Below are 19103 nucleotides of genomic sequence, written 5' to 3' on the forward strand. Positions count from 1 at the left end.
CTCTTCTAATGTACCTTCCCCTCTTGTTGCTGCCTCTTATGTTCTTTGCTACTTGGAATTCATTTTGTGTCTTGGCATTTCAGGTTTTTATCCTTCATACTTGTATGTTTCCATTTCAATTCCTTTTTAAATTTCTAGGTCATTGAAGAGTTTGTGATGCAGCCCTAACAGTCTCTTGCTATGCTTCCTGATTTACTTTCACATTGAGCTAGGTTGCTATTGTGCCATTTTAATATAGTCTCTTTCAGTAACTGCCAGTTCCTCTGCACTCCTTAATCTGTGGGATGATCTTTCCAATTTCCTGAGTTTAAAGTCTGCTTTTTGCAAGTTCATTTTTTTTTCTGCTGCTCTCCTTGATTTCCCCTTCCCCATACACTTGCTTTTCCATAAAAGCAGTGAACTCTGATCATTTCATGATAGCTTTTGCTATAATTACCTTCCACCTGTGGATTTTTAGTCAATTCCTCCTTATTGTCAGAACCAAATTTAAAACAGCTGCTCTCTTAGTAACTTTCTCCACCTTTTGAACAACAAATTGTCCCAAACACATTCCATATCTTTGACCTACTGTGTGTGTGGTAGTGTGTTGTTCTGGTTTGTTTTCCCCTGACAGATGATCTAAGTCCTCTGTTACCACCGGGTCCCCTACTATGGACACTTATGACTACTTGATCTCATCCAGTACCTTTCATCAACTGGTGATCTATTGTCTCTAGTGGGTTATGGAATAGAGAAAATCCCACACAACTTACTGATTTGTTTGATGCACTGGCTGGGGGAATTTTAGCTACTTGCACGATTTCACAATGATTACACACTTAATTCATACAACACAATTTTATTTTAAAATTCTTTGCTACACATATAACACTGCTTAGCTTTAAGAAATACCACAAACATTAAGAACACAATAACTACATATATCAGAAACAATGCTCCAAATGCACTTCTTTAAAACAATTACAATTACAACTCAAAGTTAAATTTGAATCAATACTATTATTTTTCATAATATACTTACAATCCTAGAATTCCGAGAAGCCAAACACCTAAATATGGTTTCACTCCTCAGTAGTACAATTTAATGGGTTGGCCTCAGTAGTATGGTTCAGTGGGCTCGCCTCAGCAATACGGTTCAGTGGGCTGGCCTCAATACTGATAGGACTAAGTCCCCTTCCTTCAGTCCCTTTCAGGCACTCCGCAGCTTCAGCGTGAACTAAGAGATTCGTGTTCACGGAGAGGGTGGTTCAGGTGATCAGTCTGATCCGGCCTACACTTGCGATTCTTCCTTCGTTGTTCTGCAAGTGAGGTTACCTCCAAATTGGGACAGTAGGTTACAGTTTTTATTGAGTGAGTTGCCGTCTTGGGCCCCTCCTACCCAAACCTGTCACTACTCCCAAATTTGGGCTTGGATCTTTCTTAACAGATTCTTTTGCTTGGTAATCAGTTTCTTTTCTTGACCATTTTAATTACTCTGGGGAATTTCCATATCACTGAATTTACTTTTATTTCCAATCTTGTCAAAGGCCCTAGGGTTTGATCTCTCAGAATGTGGGATGTTTGCTTAAGGGTCATTTTTAGGTTACCTTTGTTAAAGGCCTCTAAAAATAAAATTCAAGAGGTAAGAACTTGAGGAAAGTCAGGACCTTCCGCACGTAGGCCAAAACAATGGCCTAGATAAGAAGATGAATCTTGTCTTCTTCCTAAACTGGCTAATGGGCAACTATTACAAACATTCAAACTATTACATTCAATATGACAATCTATATTCCATCTCCCGTGACATTGTCCTTCCTCTTTCTTTTCTGCCCGCATTCAGATGAAGCAAAATCCTACCATGTCTCGTATGAGTTGCATCATGATTTCAGTTGTGATTTTCAGCTTTCCCATAGTTTTGACATCTCATATTCAGCAGGTTGCCTGGTTGTTTTCATTTGTTGCAGTGTCCCATTTCCCACTGGGATTCTAGTAGATTATTGTTATTTGGACTCTTATTATCATTCCCTTTAAACCTACTTTAAAGCCCTCAATGTTTGTATGGTTTACAAGTCTGTGTCCAGAGTTACTCCTCCCCTCTTTTATGAGTATATTATAGTAAAATGTACCTAGAGACTAGTTTCAGGGATGTAGTTGGTAGACCAACACAGGTAAGACAAAAAATGCAAAACTAGAACTCTTCGTTCAGAGATTATACCTTTTATTAGACCAACTAAGAAATCGTGAAAAATAATCTTTTTTTGCATGCTTTCAGGTATACGCACCCTTTCTCAGGCTCAGGGAAAAGTGAGATTCAGCTCACTGTGCTTGTCCTGCATGTATTGAAGGGCAAATGGCTACGTGTTTGTAGTGAGACACAAGAAACCAAGTTAGTCTGAAGGCAAGTGGAAGGCGAGGTAGATTTACACCTTGTAGACTGACCAGCCAACAGCTATATATAGCACAGACAATAGTGAAAGAGGTCTAGAGCCCAGCTCCAGTTACTGTAAAGGAAATGAAAGGCAAAAGGGCAGTAAGATAGATTGCACTGTGTAGATAAACCTACATATACATATATATGTGTGTATATGTATATTCTGCATAGGTGTATATCTGTCATCTGCATCTGTGCGTGTCTGCGTGCACACATATATGTATGTCCATGCATATGTGTGCACAAGCTCTATGTGCGCATAAATGTGCACATATACACGCGTGTGTATATATGTATATGTGTGTGTATATATATATATACACACGCGTGTGTGTATATGTGTATGTGTGTATGTATATATGTATATGTATACACCCGCGCATATACGCAAACATATATACCCGAGTACAGCTACATGCATATGCATGAACACACATACATGCCCACGCTGGCGGCCCCGCCCTGTGACGCAGGTGGCGGAGGCGGCGCTGTGACGCAACCACGCCGTTGCGAAGCTCGCTGGCTGGTTGGCTGGGGGCCTTGGCCCCGCCCCGCCCCGCTGCCTACGGTCGCTGCCGTTCCGCCGACCTTGCAGCTTACTCCGCGCTGCTGTCGCCGTCTTCTTTCCTTCCTTCCTTCCTTCGCGTGGGTCCGTGCAGAGCCCCCGGGAGATGCTGGCCGCCCGCCTGGCCCGGGCGCCCACCGCCCTCCGCGCGTCCGTCGCCCTCCGCGCGCGCAGTAAGGAGCTCTGGCGGGGCGGCCGGGCCCAGGGCAAGTGAAGGTCACGGTTGGGATGGCAGGGGGATTCCCGGGGCTTGGAGGGGGTGGGGTGGGGTGGGGAAGGTGGGTACAGCCCAGCCCTGCTGCCACCCTGCGACTCGCCTTATTGTTGTGGCGCGGGAGGAGGAGGAACAGGGAACCGCGGAATATGCCTTTTGCTGCCGGGACGGCCCCAGTGGAGCAGCTTCAGGCTCTGGAGCTTCATCTCCAGGTGGGAGACCGCCCAGGCCCTTCCTTCCAACCTTTGCCAGTTATTTTTCCTGCTGCACCCCTGTCGCCTGTTAGAATAAGGGTTGAGGTGCGGTTTGCCCACAGAGCGGCTGCGCGCACGTAGGCACTTCCTTGTTTTCAGTCGGACTGTGCTCCCTCGAGAAGGTCGGATTTGTGCAGCCTCTGTGCATCCTTGGGCGTTTTTAAGACCTGGGTAGATGATGCCTTGGCTGGAATGGTCTTGTTGGAGATGATGTTGCTGTGAGCAGGAGGTGGCCTAGCCCTGGATGACCTCCTGAGGTCCCTTCCAACCTGAATTTTCTCTGATTCGCATTCTCTGTTTCTATGATCATAGTTTTCAAAACGAGCAACTTCTCCCAACTGCGGCAGGACAGCCTCAGAGTAGAAATAGTTAGTACCATCTAAAGGCCTTTCAGGTGATCCTCTGAAACATGAACAGCTGGTGCATCCCGAGACTGGCGGGGGGGGGGGGGGGGGGGCAGGGCATCATGGTGGTGAGCGGGGACCGCCCACAGGTGTCGGTGGAGGTGGCGAGTGGAGACCACCTGCAACTGTTGGCAGCTGCGTCGCCATCAAGGGGGGAGGTGGGTAGCGAGTGATGATTGCCTGCAGAAGCCAGCAGCAGCCAATCTGAGGTGGGGCACGTGCCCCACCTGTCTGTCCCCCCCACACGTCGCTTATGCTCTGAAATGTCAAAGACAGCTCAATGATCACTGCAACTACCTTCAGATCCTACTGACTGTTGCTGTTCTGATGACAGTTTAACACAAGTGATGCACAAGCCGCACTAAAACGCAAGTGTGAACCCTTGCTTACTCAACAAGGCAACCGTATTTCATCCATATTTATGCAGATGTTGGAGCATCTACCAGAGTTCCTCTATTTCAAAGAGTGTGAGCAGTATGTCACGAGACCAGTGCTGCTCAACATAACAGGATGGTAATAGCTGGAGAATGAGATGATTCTTACAGCTACTGGTTGTGTTTACAGCTGTTGAAACAACTACAATGTACAAGAGGCATGGATTTTTGTGGGCGGTAACTTTTGTTGATTCTACTTTTAAATTTGGATAAAAACTTTGAATTTATGGTGGAATTGCTGAGAAGCTGGAGCTGTTACTGCTGCCCTAAACAGTTTCATCATAAATGTGCTGCAGAACTTGTTAATACTTAAGGAAAGATCCTTCAGAAAGAACATGTTCTTAGGGTAATTTTAATTTGGGATTATAATTTTTAAAAAATCATTTGGTTCCAAAAATGTGCATAGATGGGTCTTTCTTCCTTCCCCCCCCCCAACTTTGTCATGTAAAATAGAGTTCCTGTTAGCATTAAATCTGAGTGAGCAGCAAACAACTAGCATTTGACAAAAATAAATGCCACCCTGTCTCATAACAACATAGGCCTCCTATCAGTGAGAACAACTGTGCAATGCCTGCCTTTCCTCGATTTCCCTTCTTCCATATGCCTGAGAGAACAGACATTGCAAGTATATCCTGAAGGATCAACAAATCCAGGTTGTTTAGGGCCAGAAATCAAAAGGTAAGGACCACTCTCGGAGGATACCCTGCCAGTATCTTTTAAAACTGGAGGGGCTCTAGTACCTTGGCTGTTCACAACCATAGCAGTCACATGGGAGAGGGAGTTCTTCTTTCATATAAGCATGTCCTTAGGGCAATGTAGACTTTAAACACCACCTGAAAAATGATGAGCAGCCAGGGCAGCTCGCAAAGCACATACATGAAACGTTCTAATGCGAATATCTGCATATCCCACATAGCTAGCCAACTTCTTCTATCATACTCCATGCTGAATCTGTCTCTTGCCTGATGACCCTGTTCATCATTTCCATATCAGTAAAATATGACAGTTCAAATTACATAATCATACTTTATTAGCACTTTATTTCAATGGTTTTTACAGCACCTCTTCGCCAGATGTCATCTGGCAGCACTGCTCCTGGCTCTATTGGATGGTCTTCCGTTCTCTATGTGGCTTCCGGTCTTGCTTCCATTGGTGGCTTATATTATGTAAGTGCCTGACTATCATGATTTAGCCCCTTCCCCTGAACAGTATAACAGTATATAAGATGCAGTATGAAGTTTACTACATCTCATCCAGATGTTGTTGATGTGTGAGCATGTAATCAAATGGAGACTGAAATATGGAAAAAGAACATCTAGTTGGGTTCCCCTTGCCTTCCATCCCTGGGGAATGAAAGGATTTTTGGATTAACTGAATTTGCAGGGGTCTTATCTAGAGGAATCCCTGTCTTCCAAAATGTATATGACATCAGTAGAACTGCATGTTTCTCTTCAAGATTCTTAAAGGGGGTTTTTAATGTACATCTTTCCTCTGTAGCAGAGCAGAAATGAGATAATGTGCAGGAGAGAGAGGAAAAACAGAAAAAGCTGTCTTCCTTTTCCCTTCCCACCACCCTTCTCCTTTAGTGTTCTTGGTTAATAACACAACAGGTAAAAGACCAGGCCCATCTGAAGTTAAGGCAAGTCAATCTGAAGTTTGGGTTTAGAATTAAGAGGCTGTTCCTTGTGAACATACTTGTCTGAGGCACAGGAATCAGTACTTTAACAATTTGGAGAAGTGCCTAGATTTTAGAACTTTCTCACACTGAATTGTTAATTTTCTATTCCAACTTCTCCAGAGTTGGTCTCCTCCCTACTGTTACACATGTCACATTTTCAGGCCTCCCCTGTTCCAATTGTCCCTTTGTTTTGTTTCCTTTACTGTGAGGCAGTTTCTACTGCACCACAAAGTGCTGCTTGCTTTCCTACCCCTCTCCACAAATCCACCTGCGAGGCAAATAGAATTAACTCACTGAGAGTGATTCAAAAGAGAGAATTTTATTATTGTCATTTTTTTTTCATTCTTATACTTCAGGTATTTGGCTTATAACAGTTTTTACTGCCTGATCAGGTGGTATGGTATTCAGTTGTTATTTTTTCTTACCAAGAAGAAGAAAATGCAAAACTTAGAGATTTTATGGTAAACAGTAAAAGCAAGATTTGGAAATGACTTTAATAATCTAAAAGGGACCTTTCAGGGTAGGCAAGGGCACTTGTTTAAATATAAATTTAAGTATAAGTTTTATGATTTAGTAAATAGTAGAGATGTGGAAATAAGTGCAGGTATGTGGTTTATTTCCAGGCTTACGGACTAGTCACGTCAAGCAGAGATAGGTATAATGAACGGCTTCGTTTTTCTGAAGAAGCACGTGAAAGGGAGCTGAAGGCTTATCCACAAACCAAAAGTAAGTTTAATTTTTTTCTTAAGTTTCTCCCTCCCCCCTCCAGTACACAAAGATCTGCAAATAATAGAGATTAGCTAGTCAGACTTGTACAATAGTGTGTGTCACTTCTCCACATGTAGTAAGCAGAGCAAGTGAAAAGCAATTAATTTATTGATCCTATGATTTAAATAAATAGCTGTATTCTGCTGCTGTGTCACATTTCAGAGGGTTAGACTTCATGGGAAGGCAGTGAATCTCATAGCAGTCAATTAAATACGATCTGTTTGAAAGGAAGCAGTTAACAGAAAAAAACAGTAATTGTTCATTGAGTGATAGCATGTGATGACTAAAAGCTTAATAGCATTTGACTGCATGCATATTGTTAACAAAAACTAGTTTTGTCATTTTTGTTTTCATTGGGGGTAAGATTAACTTTCTCCCAGTTAACATTTTGGCTTCAAGCCACATATTATCAAGGAGCCCAGTTGTAAGGGAATTTCAGTCAGCTGCACTAAGAAAAATATTTTTAAGTTTCAAGAAATATTGGTACATAACGCCTGTTTCATTTCTTGTCCACCACATTGTCTTGATCTTATAAGCAGACTATGTGAACTAGAGATGTGAACTGTGTTATTTCAGGTTCACCATCACTTTTTTTTTCTTTTTAAATTATTATTAATTAACTAAGAGGTAAAATGGTGGCGGTATTATAGCCCATTCTTTACAAAGAATGTAAAAAGAGACCCTTTAAAAGGGCACTGGGGTGATCCATGCATATTGCCTCAATCGCTATATCAAATGGTCTCTGTTTACAAATAAAGACATGGCACTTAGCCACAGAAATAAATATATAGCGATATCTAAAATCTGCAGATGTAACTGAATGTACACACCAAGAGTAGAGTCCTTAAATAAGAAAGTGCTGTCTTAAAAGTCACTTCTCAAAGTAGAGACTCCTTTTTTACAAGATTTGATTTTTTTTTTTTCTTTTATAATTATATTGAATTGCTGGAGGCTTTTTTCTTTGGAGATTCGGGTGGGGCGGTGGGGGGAGAGAAGTTGCTGTTTGACTCCTGTACTAGTTTAAACATTTTAACAGCATTTTTAAAAGAATGGTAAAATTAACTTTCTTTTCTGTTTTTAGACAGCTAGGAATGTTAAGGTTGTTTTTTTAACCTTCCCTTTTGAATGTTGAGAATAGTGTTTGAATAGTTGAAAAAAAAAAAAACCCTCAAAAAAACTAGGCCTTCTACAATTTAAGTTAATTTGATTAATAAATATATTGCTTCCTCTTCAGGACCTTTTAAATGGGTCCAGAAAAGTATTGCCTTTTATTGACATAGCCCTATGCAATGTGACATGGGAATGATCTTGGAGTTACTCTGTTCTGAAGTTATCTCCAAAGTGGTTAGGCAGATTTAATGAAGTGGCAAATTTAATGAAGTACTTGCATATTATTTTTCTCTCTTTGGGTTTGATATTACAAGGTGCTGCAGATACTGGCTCCGATCCAGCAGAGTGCTTGAGCATATCCCCACTAAAGTAAATAGGACTGTTTGCACAGTTAAAATTATGCATGTTTTCACAGGCTCTGTTAAGCTGGGGTCAGAGTATCAAGTACCTTGTAACATTGTAACTACCTTAAAGGCTATCTTCCTCATTTTGTGATACCAAATAACATCTGTCTTTATATTTCACAATGACCTGATATGATATGAGCATCCTGTTTTCCCTCTTTTGTTCATAGTTATTTGAAAATTCTTAGTGATTTTTTTTGCCCTTTAATGAGTAAGTATATGCCTAGAATCATGTCCTGTGTTTCTTTCAGGATCATACTTGTGCCTAAATGTCATTCTCAGAGTTTCTACTTTCAATTCAGCCTTTGGGCAACTTTAATACCAATTTAGAGTTGAATCAGCTCTAATATTTCTTCCTTTTTAGACTTCTTTTAATCTTTCCTCCTTCCCACATCTCAAAAGTTCCTCCCCTCATATTCACTCAACTGGCTTATGCTTCCTTCTGTTACAGAATCCCCTAAATTACTTTTGCTTTCTTGAAAGCATTTACCTCTGCTCCCTATGCTCAGTGTAGTCCTAATCATGTTTTGTCTGTCTTTGTGTCATCACCAGCATAGTTTGAGAAACAGCACCATAATTTCTCTGCCATACCTCCTTTGGATCCAGTCACTCCTTTTGTGCTTTTTCACAGCATTGTGAAAAATAACTAACTAGAGGACTAATTAAACTACAACTCAGAATGTAACAATCTAATATCTGAAAGCTAGATGATGCTATTTTTAATTACTTTGTGAAATTTCTGGTCTTGTGGAGATTGGGAAACAATATGAAATCGTGAACAGAGAGAAGCAGCATATCAAAGATGATATCCATGGAATGATAGAAAGATTAGCAATATTTGCTAAATATTGCTAATGTAATAGTGTAATCTTCCCAGTTGGGAGAACAGGAATTTACAACTAGAAAGCATGTGGTTCAAAGGGAAACTTGCCCTAATTCACGTATCTAAATTATTTTTTCCTGTTAAATGTGTTCTTCTGGGTCAAACCAAATAGTTCATTTTCAGAAGACAGCCAGTACTCCCAAATTACATTTATTCAAAAAGACAACATTTAGTAAGTTGTGATGGTCCAAACAAGGGGAAATATCAAATGCTTTAGCAGTTTTATTTTAATGTTTTTTGAAAAGTGAACCAATTCTTATTGATCTAAAAGTAACTTTTGACAAGTCGAGGACTTTAAAAGCACAGTAGAAAGAGCACAAATAGAAATAGTGATGGAATATCTTGGGCATCGTCTGAGATTGTAAAATGAATGTTTGCTCCAAGAGAGTTCACTTCATTACATTAGTCCCTAAGTAAGTGCATGTATTTGCTTGCGTGTCCTCCAGTTTTATTCTTTATACTTGTTCCTGACCTCCTTCTTTTTAGTGGTTAATTTTTTTCTCTCTCTAACTTTTAATTGTAAGGCTGATTCAATCTTTCTAATCATTACTCTACTTTTACACTTTCCAGAATAAGATACAAGGGAATTCTGTCGAGGAAGTAAAATAGAAACAAAGGACAGTCGTTCAGCATTGCATACCTCGCAGCCTACCTTGGGATGACTTTATGCCTTCTTTTGCAAACACTCCGTCCTTGTGAGATTTGAAAAGTAATATCTTTGTTTGTTAGGCCAGACCATATTGAGGTATTGAATATGTCCTGTAGAAGGCAACTTTGAGATTATCAAGAATCTGGCTGTTTTGAATGAATGCTATTTTTGACTGTCCAATAAAGTGTACTGAATGTTGAGCTTGGCTGTTTGGTCTGTTCTTTGTGTGAGCAGGTTAGTTTCTTGGAAGGATACTATACCTTTAAAGGGACACAGTCAGATACCTTGACCCCATATTTAGGTTTTCATTAACCAGTGGGATCCATTTTTGATTGGATTCCAAGACAACAATGCATCCCTATGCCAGTGTATGAGAACTGGAAGGTAAAACTAATTGATCAGTGTGACTTCTTTTTCTTCTTTCCTCTTATTGCCCTACTTTTTTGTATTTTACTCAAGCAAATGGCAAAATGCCCTTTTTTCCCCAAAGGTGCTTGTGAGCTACCATATTAACTGAAATCTAAGTCCACCCATAATTAGAATCTTTTATATGGAAAACGTATACGTTGGTTATCATTTTCCAGGTATAGAACCTAATTATTGGAAAGTTGTCTTAAATTTGTCTCGTCCACTCCCCTCCCCACTGCTATAGCATGGAAAACAGTGGCTGGGAGGGGTAAGGGGGTCAGGTGGCCCCCTTGCCCTCTTCCCACCCCCCTCCCACCCCTCACTTGCAGCCTTCCTGCCACTGGTACCCTCCCACCCCCAGGTCCCCACAGCCTCTGTCCCTCCACTCACCACAATCCCTGCTTCTTCCCACCTGCTCCCCAGTCTCTGCCTCTTTCCCCCTGCCCTCCCCCTTACTGTCAGAAGTTGGTGGGCTCTGTTCTCTCCCAGAGTTCGTGGAAGTGCAGGCCAGCACTATCAGTACTGCTGATTGGCCAGGCAAGGGAAAGAGTTTCCATGTGTTCTGTGCCCTGGATGTAACCCAGCCTGATCCAGAGATGAGCTGTACCTGACAGTAAGGGGGGAGGAGGGGGCAGAAGCTGCGGAGGGCAACCAGAGGTGGGGAGGCAAGAGGATGCTGTGGTTTTGACTCTGGCCCTGACCTGGCCTCAGGGCCAGAGTCAGAGCTGCTGCAGCCATGTGCCCCCACTCTGCCTTGTATGCAAATCTAAGATGACCCCCTCCCCACCCCGCTGAGGGGGGGGGGGGCGGGGCAGACCTCATCTTAGATTTGAGTAAATATGGTATTTAAAATTTGAATTTTCTTTTAGAGCATCTGAGAGTGTTTCTTTAAGCTCTCTTTTTTAGCCTCTCCTTTGCCTTGAGGCTATATTACAATTTTTTATTTCCTGTTCTGTTCTTCATATGGTGACTTGGGCCTGCTCTAAGGATAAACTAACTGTACCACATATGTTACCTTGTGCAGTGGCTGTGCATGCTTGTGTGGTATATTTGTGTGTGTGGTCTTTTTCTTGCTCTGGACTATATTCATTTTTAATGGTTTACCCCCTAGTCAAGGCTAAAGTAATGCTTTCACATGAAGTCACACTGGGTTCTCCGAACAGGTTTACCCACAGCAGTGTAGACAAATCTCAGAGAGAACTTAGCTTTGGAAACAAGAGAAAGATCAATCATATGGACGTGAGGTAGTTCTGAGCCTGGTAGCTTGGGTAGGAAGAACAGCCTGGCCGTGGCAGCACAGAGCTCAGTCAGGCAGCAAAACCCCTCAAGAAACAGGATGAGTATCTACATGACTAACTTAAGCCAAGGTCCAGGTTACTGCCACCCTACCCAATTTTTGCCATTTTAAAGCTACTTTGGGTACATCCATGGTAGTCACAAGCATGACAGCTGTTTATGTACAAATCTTTAATTTGTATCTCTGATGTACTAAACTGTCTAAAAGCTTCTAAGCATAAAAGTGGATCTGTTTTATGGCATATTTAAATTAACTGCACCTAGGACTCTATCCCTTTTCCCCATGAAGTCAACCTGCGTCTCCTCTCTCTTTTTTTTTTTTGATGCCTTCAGTAAGACCAGGTTCAGTCCCATACACTTTGTATCCCTCTTGCATGATTGTTAACACTTTTTGTTCAATCACTTGCTTTATGCTGTCAAACCAAGTAGAATCCAGTTTCATGAGCCTGGGTCATTTCTAGTACCATATTAACTGATGTGGAACAATAACTTTGGGTTACTTGAGTTTTGTAGGCCAAATCTCAACTTTGAAGCTTATTTAAAATCCAGATGAAAAACTAAGATGGTGAAAGCAACTGGTGAGCTCATACTTGTGTTGCATGTGTGCATTGTATGCCTTCTTTATCGTATTACATACATCCTTTAAAAGGTAATGAAGAAGACTCAGCTGAAGTCACTGAATCAAAGGAGGAGACTCTAGCTGTAGCTGCAGAAGAAGTTGAAGCAGCACCTGCTGATGGGCCTACAGAACAGAAGGAGGTGGCCATGGAAACTGAAGGAGAAAAAGAATTGCCAGGTGCAGATGCATCCCTTGCTGTGGAAGCAGCACAGCAGGAAGCTGCTGCTACCTTGGAGGCTGCCCCAATGCAAGGTTAACCCATAAATGTGCTTTGTGTGTTTGTCTCTATAAAAGCAAAAACAACTCTGCCTTTTAATGCAGGGAGAGCTACACTTAACAAAAAAACATCGTAGGGTTCCTAGTGGAATTAACCTGCAGTGAAAACTAATATCATCATCTCAACTTACAATTACCTTAAAGCTCCATTATAACTTTGAAGGGAGCACAACACAAGATCTTTTATTCCCCAAATGTGTAGCATCTCTGCTGCCAGAGTTGGTGCCTAAAACCAATTGAATGCGTGGTCCACATAGCTTCCACATTCTACAGCATTCTAAAGTCAAGTTAGCAAATAGTTTAAACGCACTGTCAATGTTTCAGTGATGCCTTTTAAGGAATCTAAACACTTTATGGGCCATTCCTTTTAGGTCTGTACATGAAACAAGTTAACTCTAACTATATATATAAGTATTTTAGCGCGTTGAAATCTAAATGAAATTTGTTTGTTGTTGATAAACAATTACTTTCAGAAAACACTAACCTAACATCTTCAACAAAAATGGGTGTACCACTGACAATCTGGTTATCATCTCTTACATTTCAGGGAAAACATAATCAGAATTAGTTATGTAATATGGTTTTGTATTTCCCCCCTTCCCCCCACCTACGTAGCTTTTGTCTGCTTATGACTTATCTACTGAAGGTTTCCCTTCTTTGGGATGTTACAGCCATGTGGTTTATTTTTCTTTTCTCTAATCATAAAAAGCAAAAGCAGACTTGCAGGTACACTATGGAAAGCTAATTAAAAAAATAAAGCACAAATAAAATACTATTATTTAACTTAACTTTCATAACAGGTAGTGTTGCTGGTCTAGAAGCATCTGTTTATCCTGTTGTTCCAGATAGGGATGGCTAAACATAAAGGGAAATTCTTAGGGGAAAAATCATGATTTCCATTTTCTTGTCCATTTAAGTCCTTAGTAAAATAATACGCACCAGACATTGTCTCTCAGGTTCTGTTTGAATGGATGATATAGTTTTATTTTTTTCCTTTAGTGCGATTTATAACAAGGATGAGAAAAGCATGAATGCAAATTTGAATATGATTTGTAGTGCAGTATAGGAATATATTTAAGGTATAAGGAAAATTTTTCCACCGATGTGGTATTCCTGGAAGCTTCCAGTATTTACATATTGTCCCCATATAATGAAATATACTAGCGCACACTTAATAGAATATGTTAAAATACTCCTTTTAGTTGCAGTGGTAAAGCCTCTATCTATAAATCTAAAAAAATGTAATTGTCAATCAGATAGATAATACATCGCTGATATGTAATACAACAGTAGAACTGTTAATACACAGCCTTGATAAGAAGAGACCATTCCATTTTATCTCAAGGGTTGCAGCTGCTGTTTCACTTTGGTCTGTGGAGTATTTTTTTCTTTAATTGAGCAACAATCATGCTGAGCAACAGAATGCTGTTTGGTGTGCCTCTTGACTTCCTGAGCAGGTATATTTTGTATAGTCGCACAAACTGCAGGTGCCTGTAAAAAAAAGAAAAAAAAGTATATATCTTTAGATCACAATTTTTTTTAAATTAATTAGAAGAGTTTCTACAAACAGTTGCAAAGTGAACAATTTATGGAGCATGTGTATGAAGTAAAAAATGTAGCTTAAACAAAGGCAGCAGTTTTCTATTTGCTTTTGATGGGGCAGACAAGTTATTTACCATACATGATGATTAATATGAGCTATGTAGTGGCTTGTCTTCATATCAGGTTTTTATAATCTGTTGAAGTTGTCTGCAGTGACTCTTACAGTCTCTGTAAACCAGGAAATTGCAAAGTAGTGCGAAACAATACCGAGACGGTGTTCCAAAATCTCTTGCTATATAATTGCTGGTGACTAATTCCAAGCAATGGTCTAATATGTAGTAAAGCAAGAAATCAGAGCTGGGGAGAGACACAAGGTACAAAAGTATATCTGAACAGCTTTGTTCTATAGAGCTAAGCGTGTTTTAATGTCTTCTTCATAAAACACACTTGCAGAAAATTGTGGCACTTAAAAGCTGTGACTCCTGCTTCCTGTTTCTGGGTTCAGTACATATATTCCTTTCTTAGCACTTACTTATGTGTAGATGTGGATATCTTAAATCCTGTACGGTATATGTTTTATCCTTGCCTATGGGAATTTAATTGCCACTAGTTATTGGAAACTGAGACCCAGTTATTTATTTTTGGTGTTGTGCATTAGTGAATAAGGCATGGGACTACAGTTGGGGTTCTAATTCTGGACTTGATGATATCAAGTATTTGACAGAAAATTATTACAACATTGATTAGATCTGAAAATACCTGACTTCTGAATTAATTATCTGTTTCCAGACGCCCATATAGGGGATGATATAAGTACTCAAACATTTAGATGGAAGTGTTGGTAGGAAGGACATTGAATTTTTGTGGTGTTCTTCCCCCATGCTCCCTTCTACCCTCCCCCTTAAGGAAAAAAAAGTGTTTTTGCAGTTTGTTGGATCTTTGGGTTGCAAAGTTGCAGGCAAAAATACTTTACACTAGTTTGTCAGCTCTTTCCTAAACTCATAACATGAAACTTCAGCAGGTATAGCTGTCTGCCCTAAATCTACAGAAGAATAAATTATGTAAAAGAAACAGGGTCAAAGTAATAAATATGTAGTAAATAATGCCAGTTCTGGATTAGCAATACAGTTGGAAATATAAAGAGTAGAGTTAGGGAGCATTCATCTTCAAGTTTATGGTATTAAAAAGAAGAAGCTAGATTAGGTGATCAAGATAACTAAAAGTTAATCAAAGCTATAACTACTATATATCCAGAATTCTCTTCCACTCCAACTAAAATGGGATAGCCCTTCATTGATGCCCGAGTTCCTTAGAAATTAAAGATCTGTGACTTTTACAAGGTAACTAATTATGCTGCCTTTCATATTACATTGCCCAATGTTGCTTTATCTAGATAGAAACCACTGCAGGATTGTGCCATGCTTAAGGGCTAATTCTGTTTCATTTAGGTTAGTGGACGTTTGGTCATTTATTTCAGCAAGAGCAGGATGGGACCCTTAAGATAACTGAAGTGAAGGATGTGTGGGCAAGAGGAATCCTTTTGGGATTTGGCTAAGTGCTTTGTTTTAAGTGTTGTTCTGGAAATGTTGTGTTGCCTCCATGCTGCTCTTCTCCTGAGGCATTACATTATTTTGAACTCTGATTTTCTTAATGTGAAATTTGTGTGAAATTTACCAGTTTCCTATTTCATAATTCATGTCCTGATAATTTGGAAGTCCTTAATTAAGTTCAGTTAGTCTTGGGAGAGTATAGACACTGTGACATGCATAAATCAACAGGGCACCAACTACAATGTCATGATAACATTTTGGCTGTTTTATGACCTAAATATTTACTCCCATTCTAGTATTAATAGCACAGGAGAGGGAAACACATTTTGCTAATTCAGAACTGGCATTAGTTACTACATATTTTTTACTTTGACCCTGTTTCTTTTACATAATTTATTCTTTTGTAGATTTAGGGCAGACAGCTGTACCTGTAAGCAGCTGTGGTTACATTTTCTGTCTAGTAGCATGACTTTTTGACTGATTCATGTACATTATATAAATATGTGACATTTTGTGCTATTTTTATGGTGGTGGTATAAAGTTGGTGGTATTTTTGTGGTGGTGGTGGTATGTGCTCCTATCCAGCACTCTTTTTCAAATCTCTAAGCATTTTTCATAAAGTCCTGATTCTTATGCTGACAAAAATGAGCATAAGAACTATAAAACATGTAAGCAAATCATGCATGCCTTGGAGAATAACTTAGATAACTAAAAGCATGCACTTGAATGTCTATGACAGTGGAAAAAAATTCTAAAAATTACTAACACAATGTTATTAGTACTTTATATTTTTAGTTAATTTTTCTGCTTTTGGTGACATTTCTGTGTGAACAAGAGCTCTTAACCTAACTCCCTTATGCTGCAGTGAAATCATAATCCTTTGTTTAGGACTTCTCCATCCATTCCCATTCAAATAACTGATGCTGACAACTCTGACTTGTTTTGACAGCTATTCATTCAAGGTCAAATAGGAGGGCAAAATGTGGCAGGAAATGTTTAACTAAATACCTTAAAAAACTGGCAAAAGTAGTGAAGCTAAATTATAACAGTTAAACACTTCAGTCTGAAACTACCTGTTAAGACTGGTCAGTGTTACCTTTTATTTGAAAAGTGATTGTCCTAAATTTCAATAAGGTCACCAGTTACAGGCTTTGGCTTGCTTCCAAGTGCTTGAACTGGTTGGCAAAGTCTGTCTTGTCTTGTCTGTCTGTCTCTGTTATACCCCTGTTTCTTATTCCTGCTGCCTGAAAAAAGAGTGGAAAAACCTGAATTTATGATACAGATAGGTGGATCACAATTATGTTTCCTTCCAATTTAAGTGCTGGTTAATGATAAACTAGTATCGTAGGCTCACAGGAAGGTCTGGCGTCTGGCTGGTGTGTAGGCCGGGAGCGATCCGGGCCCTTTTTCGCGCCGCGCGGGCTATGGCCAGCAGCCTGGGCACGCTGGGTCGGAGAAAGCAGGTGACACGCTAGAATTAGGCACGGACGCATAATGGTTGATTCAAGATTATTTTACTTACACCGAAGATGGTCGCGGTGCAGGCAGGAAAACTTGCTTGAGTTAGTTACAGATAGAAAAGAAGAGAGGCGGACTAGAGTTCCTTCCTGTGAACATTCTTCTAGCCCATCCGGTTGGAGGCTCTAAACCGCGAGCCCGTCGCGCCAACCAAAGAAAGTACTCAAAGCAAAGAGCTCTGAATAGACTCACACGAAGTTTGCTAGACTCCGTGGAACTTGCGCGCAGGGAAGGGTACGTCGAGGGATCAGGCGGCGACGGGGAGAGGCGAGAGGCTGATCAGACCCCTGTTGCCTTCTTGATATTCACGCTGGGTCCAATAGGCTCCGCAGCGCTTAGAGATCTTCACGAGACGTGAAGTCTCCTCCTCCTCCTGATGTTCGTGGAGTCCTCCAACTTGGGCGGAAACCACTCAAGCCTCTTATATGGCTAGCAAGCCAATCGCTAGCCGCCACGTAGGAATAATTTAGAATTGACCAATAGTGGGGCACGAATCTGAATACAAATGGCGGGAACTCCTTGCAACGTGCATCTCCTTTCTGCAGCTAAGAAATGCACCCTGCAAAGAAAGCTACAAACGGTGGGAAAATAATTTAGCAGTGCCGAAGCACACACAAACAAAAAATCACACCCTTGGGTTGTGACAGCTGGAAGGGACCTCATAGGGTCAATTGGTCCAGCCCCTTTTTCAGGGTAGAATTATCCTTGACTAATATTGCCCAGTACATCTTGACTATGGTTTTTCTTGCTGTCTGTTCCCACCATAGTTTTCTATGCAGTGCAGTGGTGAAGCCTAATGGCTGCAACAGCAAAAGCATTTACCATTGGCTACACTTTAGTAAATCTTTTGAGTTCTATAGCAATATATTAAATAATGAAAACAATTTTTTTGATCTTGCAAATATTAAAGCATATTTGAAGCACTGCCTTGTCATGGATAGGTTTAGGGAGAATAAACAGACGGGATTAACATGAGAATGTGCCAGTCTTTTCTCTGTTAAATAGTTCTCCTGACTCCATTCAAAATGTGTATGCTATAGTGCCAGTAGTCCTGCGTACAGAAGCAATCACTCTAAACAGCACTGGCCAAGAGAGTTACTAGTGGTTTTTGTTTGGTTTTTTGTTCATTTGTTTTTTTTGGGGGGGGTGTTGGTTTTGTTTTGGGAGTTTTTTGCAAATAATTTTTGCTGAATCTTGTAACATGGTGGTGCAAAACAACTAAACAAAATATGATGTTGTGCGTGCCGGGTCTGACCCCGGGTCGCTTTCGTCGCTCTGCACACGGGCTGTGGCCAGCAGCCCGGGTGGGCGCTGAGCTAGAATTAGGCACAGACACGTAACGGTTGATTTTAAGATTGTTTTACTTACACCGAGATGGTCGTGGTGTAGGCTGAGAACTTGCTTGAGTTGCGGTTACAACAGAAAACACGAAAATTTCTGTATTGCAGAGGAAATGCACCCTGCAAAGATCGCTGCAAAGTGGCGGGAACACTCCCCTGCACGCGGGTTCTCTGCGCAGCAGAACTCCTCCGTGCAGTGAAGTTGTAAACCCACGGGGATAATTCTTAGTGCCGAAGCGCACACAAAAAAAATCAGACCTTTGGGTCATGACAGATGTCAATTCTTTTGTTTCATTTGCTGTGAAATAGTATGTATCCACTCCCATTTTTAATGTTTACCATAATAATGGGAGGATAAATGATATTTTGAGAACTAATTGAAATATACTAGTTAACAGAAATATGTATGTGAATCTGAGTACATCTTAAACTTCTGAATCAACTCATTAGACTGAATGTATATCTTTCTAATCAGATTACATGAGCATGTGGCTTGGGAAGGGGAAAGCTCTTCAGTACTAGACATTATGGTAAAATGCGGAGTAGTCTCAGGCTGGGATCTGAGAGGCTGAGGATGATGTTCCTGATCTTTCCACTGACTTGATGTATGGTTTTGAGTAAGTCACTTCCCTTTATTTTCTCTTCTGACTATTGTAGATCGATCAGGGTGTCAAACTGACTTGGCCTCATGGGCTAGAGAGTGGCATGGGACTGGTCCACAGGTTTAATGAACTGGGAAGAGCTGGCCCTGCAGGCCAGAGCAGGCCCACAACAGCCACTT

The 19103-nt window shown here is 40.7% G+C and overlaps 1 protein-coding gene and 1 long non-coding RNA gene across 4 annotated transcripts in view; one reads left to right on the top strand and one right to left on the bottom strand.

Annotated features, from left to right (window-relative positions):
- The first annotated feature begins 2945 nt into the window (after window positions 1–2945).
- LOC106737663 (neuromodulin) overlaps window positions 2946–19103 on the top strand; it is a 42638-nt gene continuing 26480 nt past the window's right edge. Inside the window, exons 1-4 of one of the 3 annotated variants that reach the window (XM_014595655.3) lie at window positions 2946–3181; window positions 5341–5447; window positions 6583–6685; window positions 12127–12348. In XM_014595655.3, coding sequence (XP_014451141.2) covers window positions 3082–3181; window positions 5341–5447; window positions 6583–6685; window positions 12127–12348 — 532 coding nt within the window. In that variant the 5' untranslated portion in view covers window positions 2946–3081. The remainder of the gene's footprint in view (window positions 3182–5340; window positions 5448–6582; window positions 6686–12126; window positions 12349–19103) is intronic. The other 2 variants (XM_019489768.2, XM_019489767.2) reach the window with 2 other exon arrangements.
- Window positions 13330–19103, bottom strand: part of LOC109283673 (uncharacterized) — a 51915-nt gene continuing 46141 nt past the window's right edge. The window contains exons 3-4 of the long non-coding RNA XR_002090939.2: window positions 16561–16708; window positions 13330–13863 (exon numbers count right to left, since the gene is read on the bottom strand). This is a non-coding gene — a long non-coding RNA (uncharacterized LOC109283673). The remainder of the gene's footprint in view (window positions 13864–16560; window positions 16709–19103) is intronic.

This window comes from Alligator mississippiensis, chromosome 2 (genome assembly GCF_030867095.1).
Source record: "Alligator mississippiensis isolate rAllMis1 chromosome 2, rAllMis1, whole genome shotgun sequence".
Lineage (NCBI taxonomy): Eukaryota > Metazoa > Chordata > Crocodylia > Alligatoridae > Alligator > Alligator mississippiensis.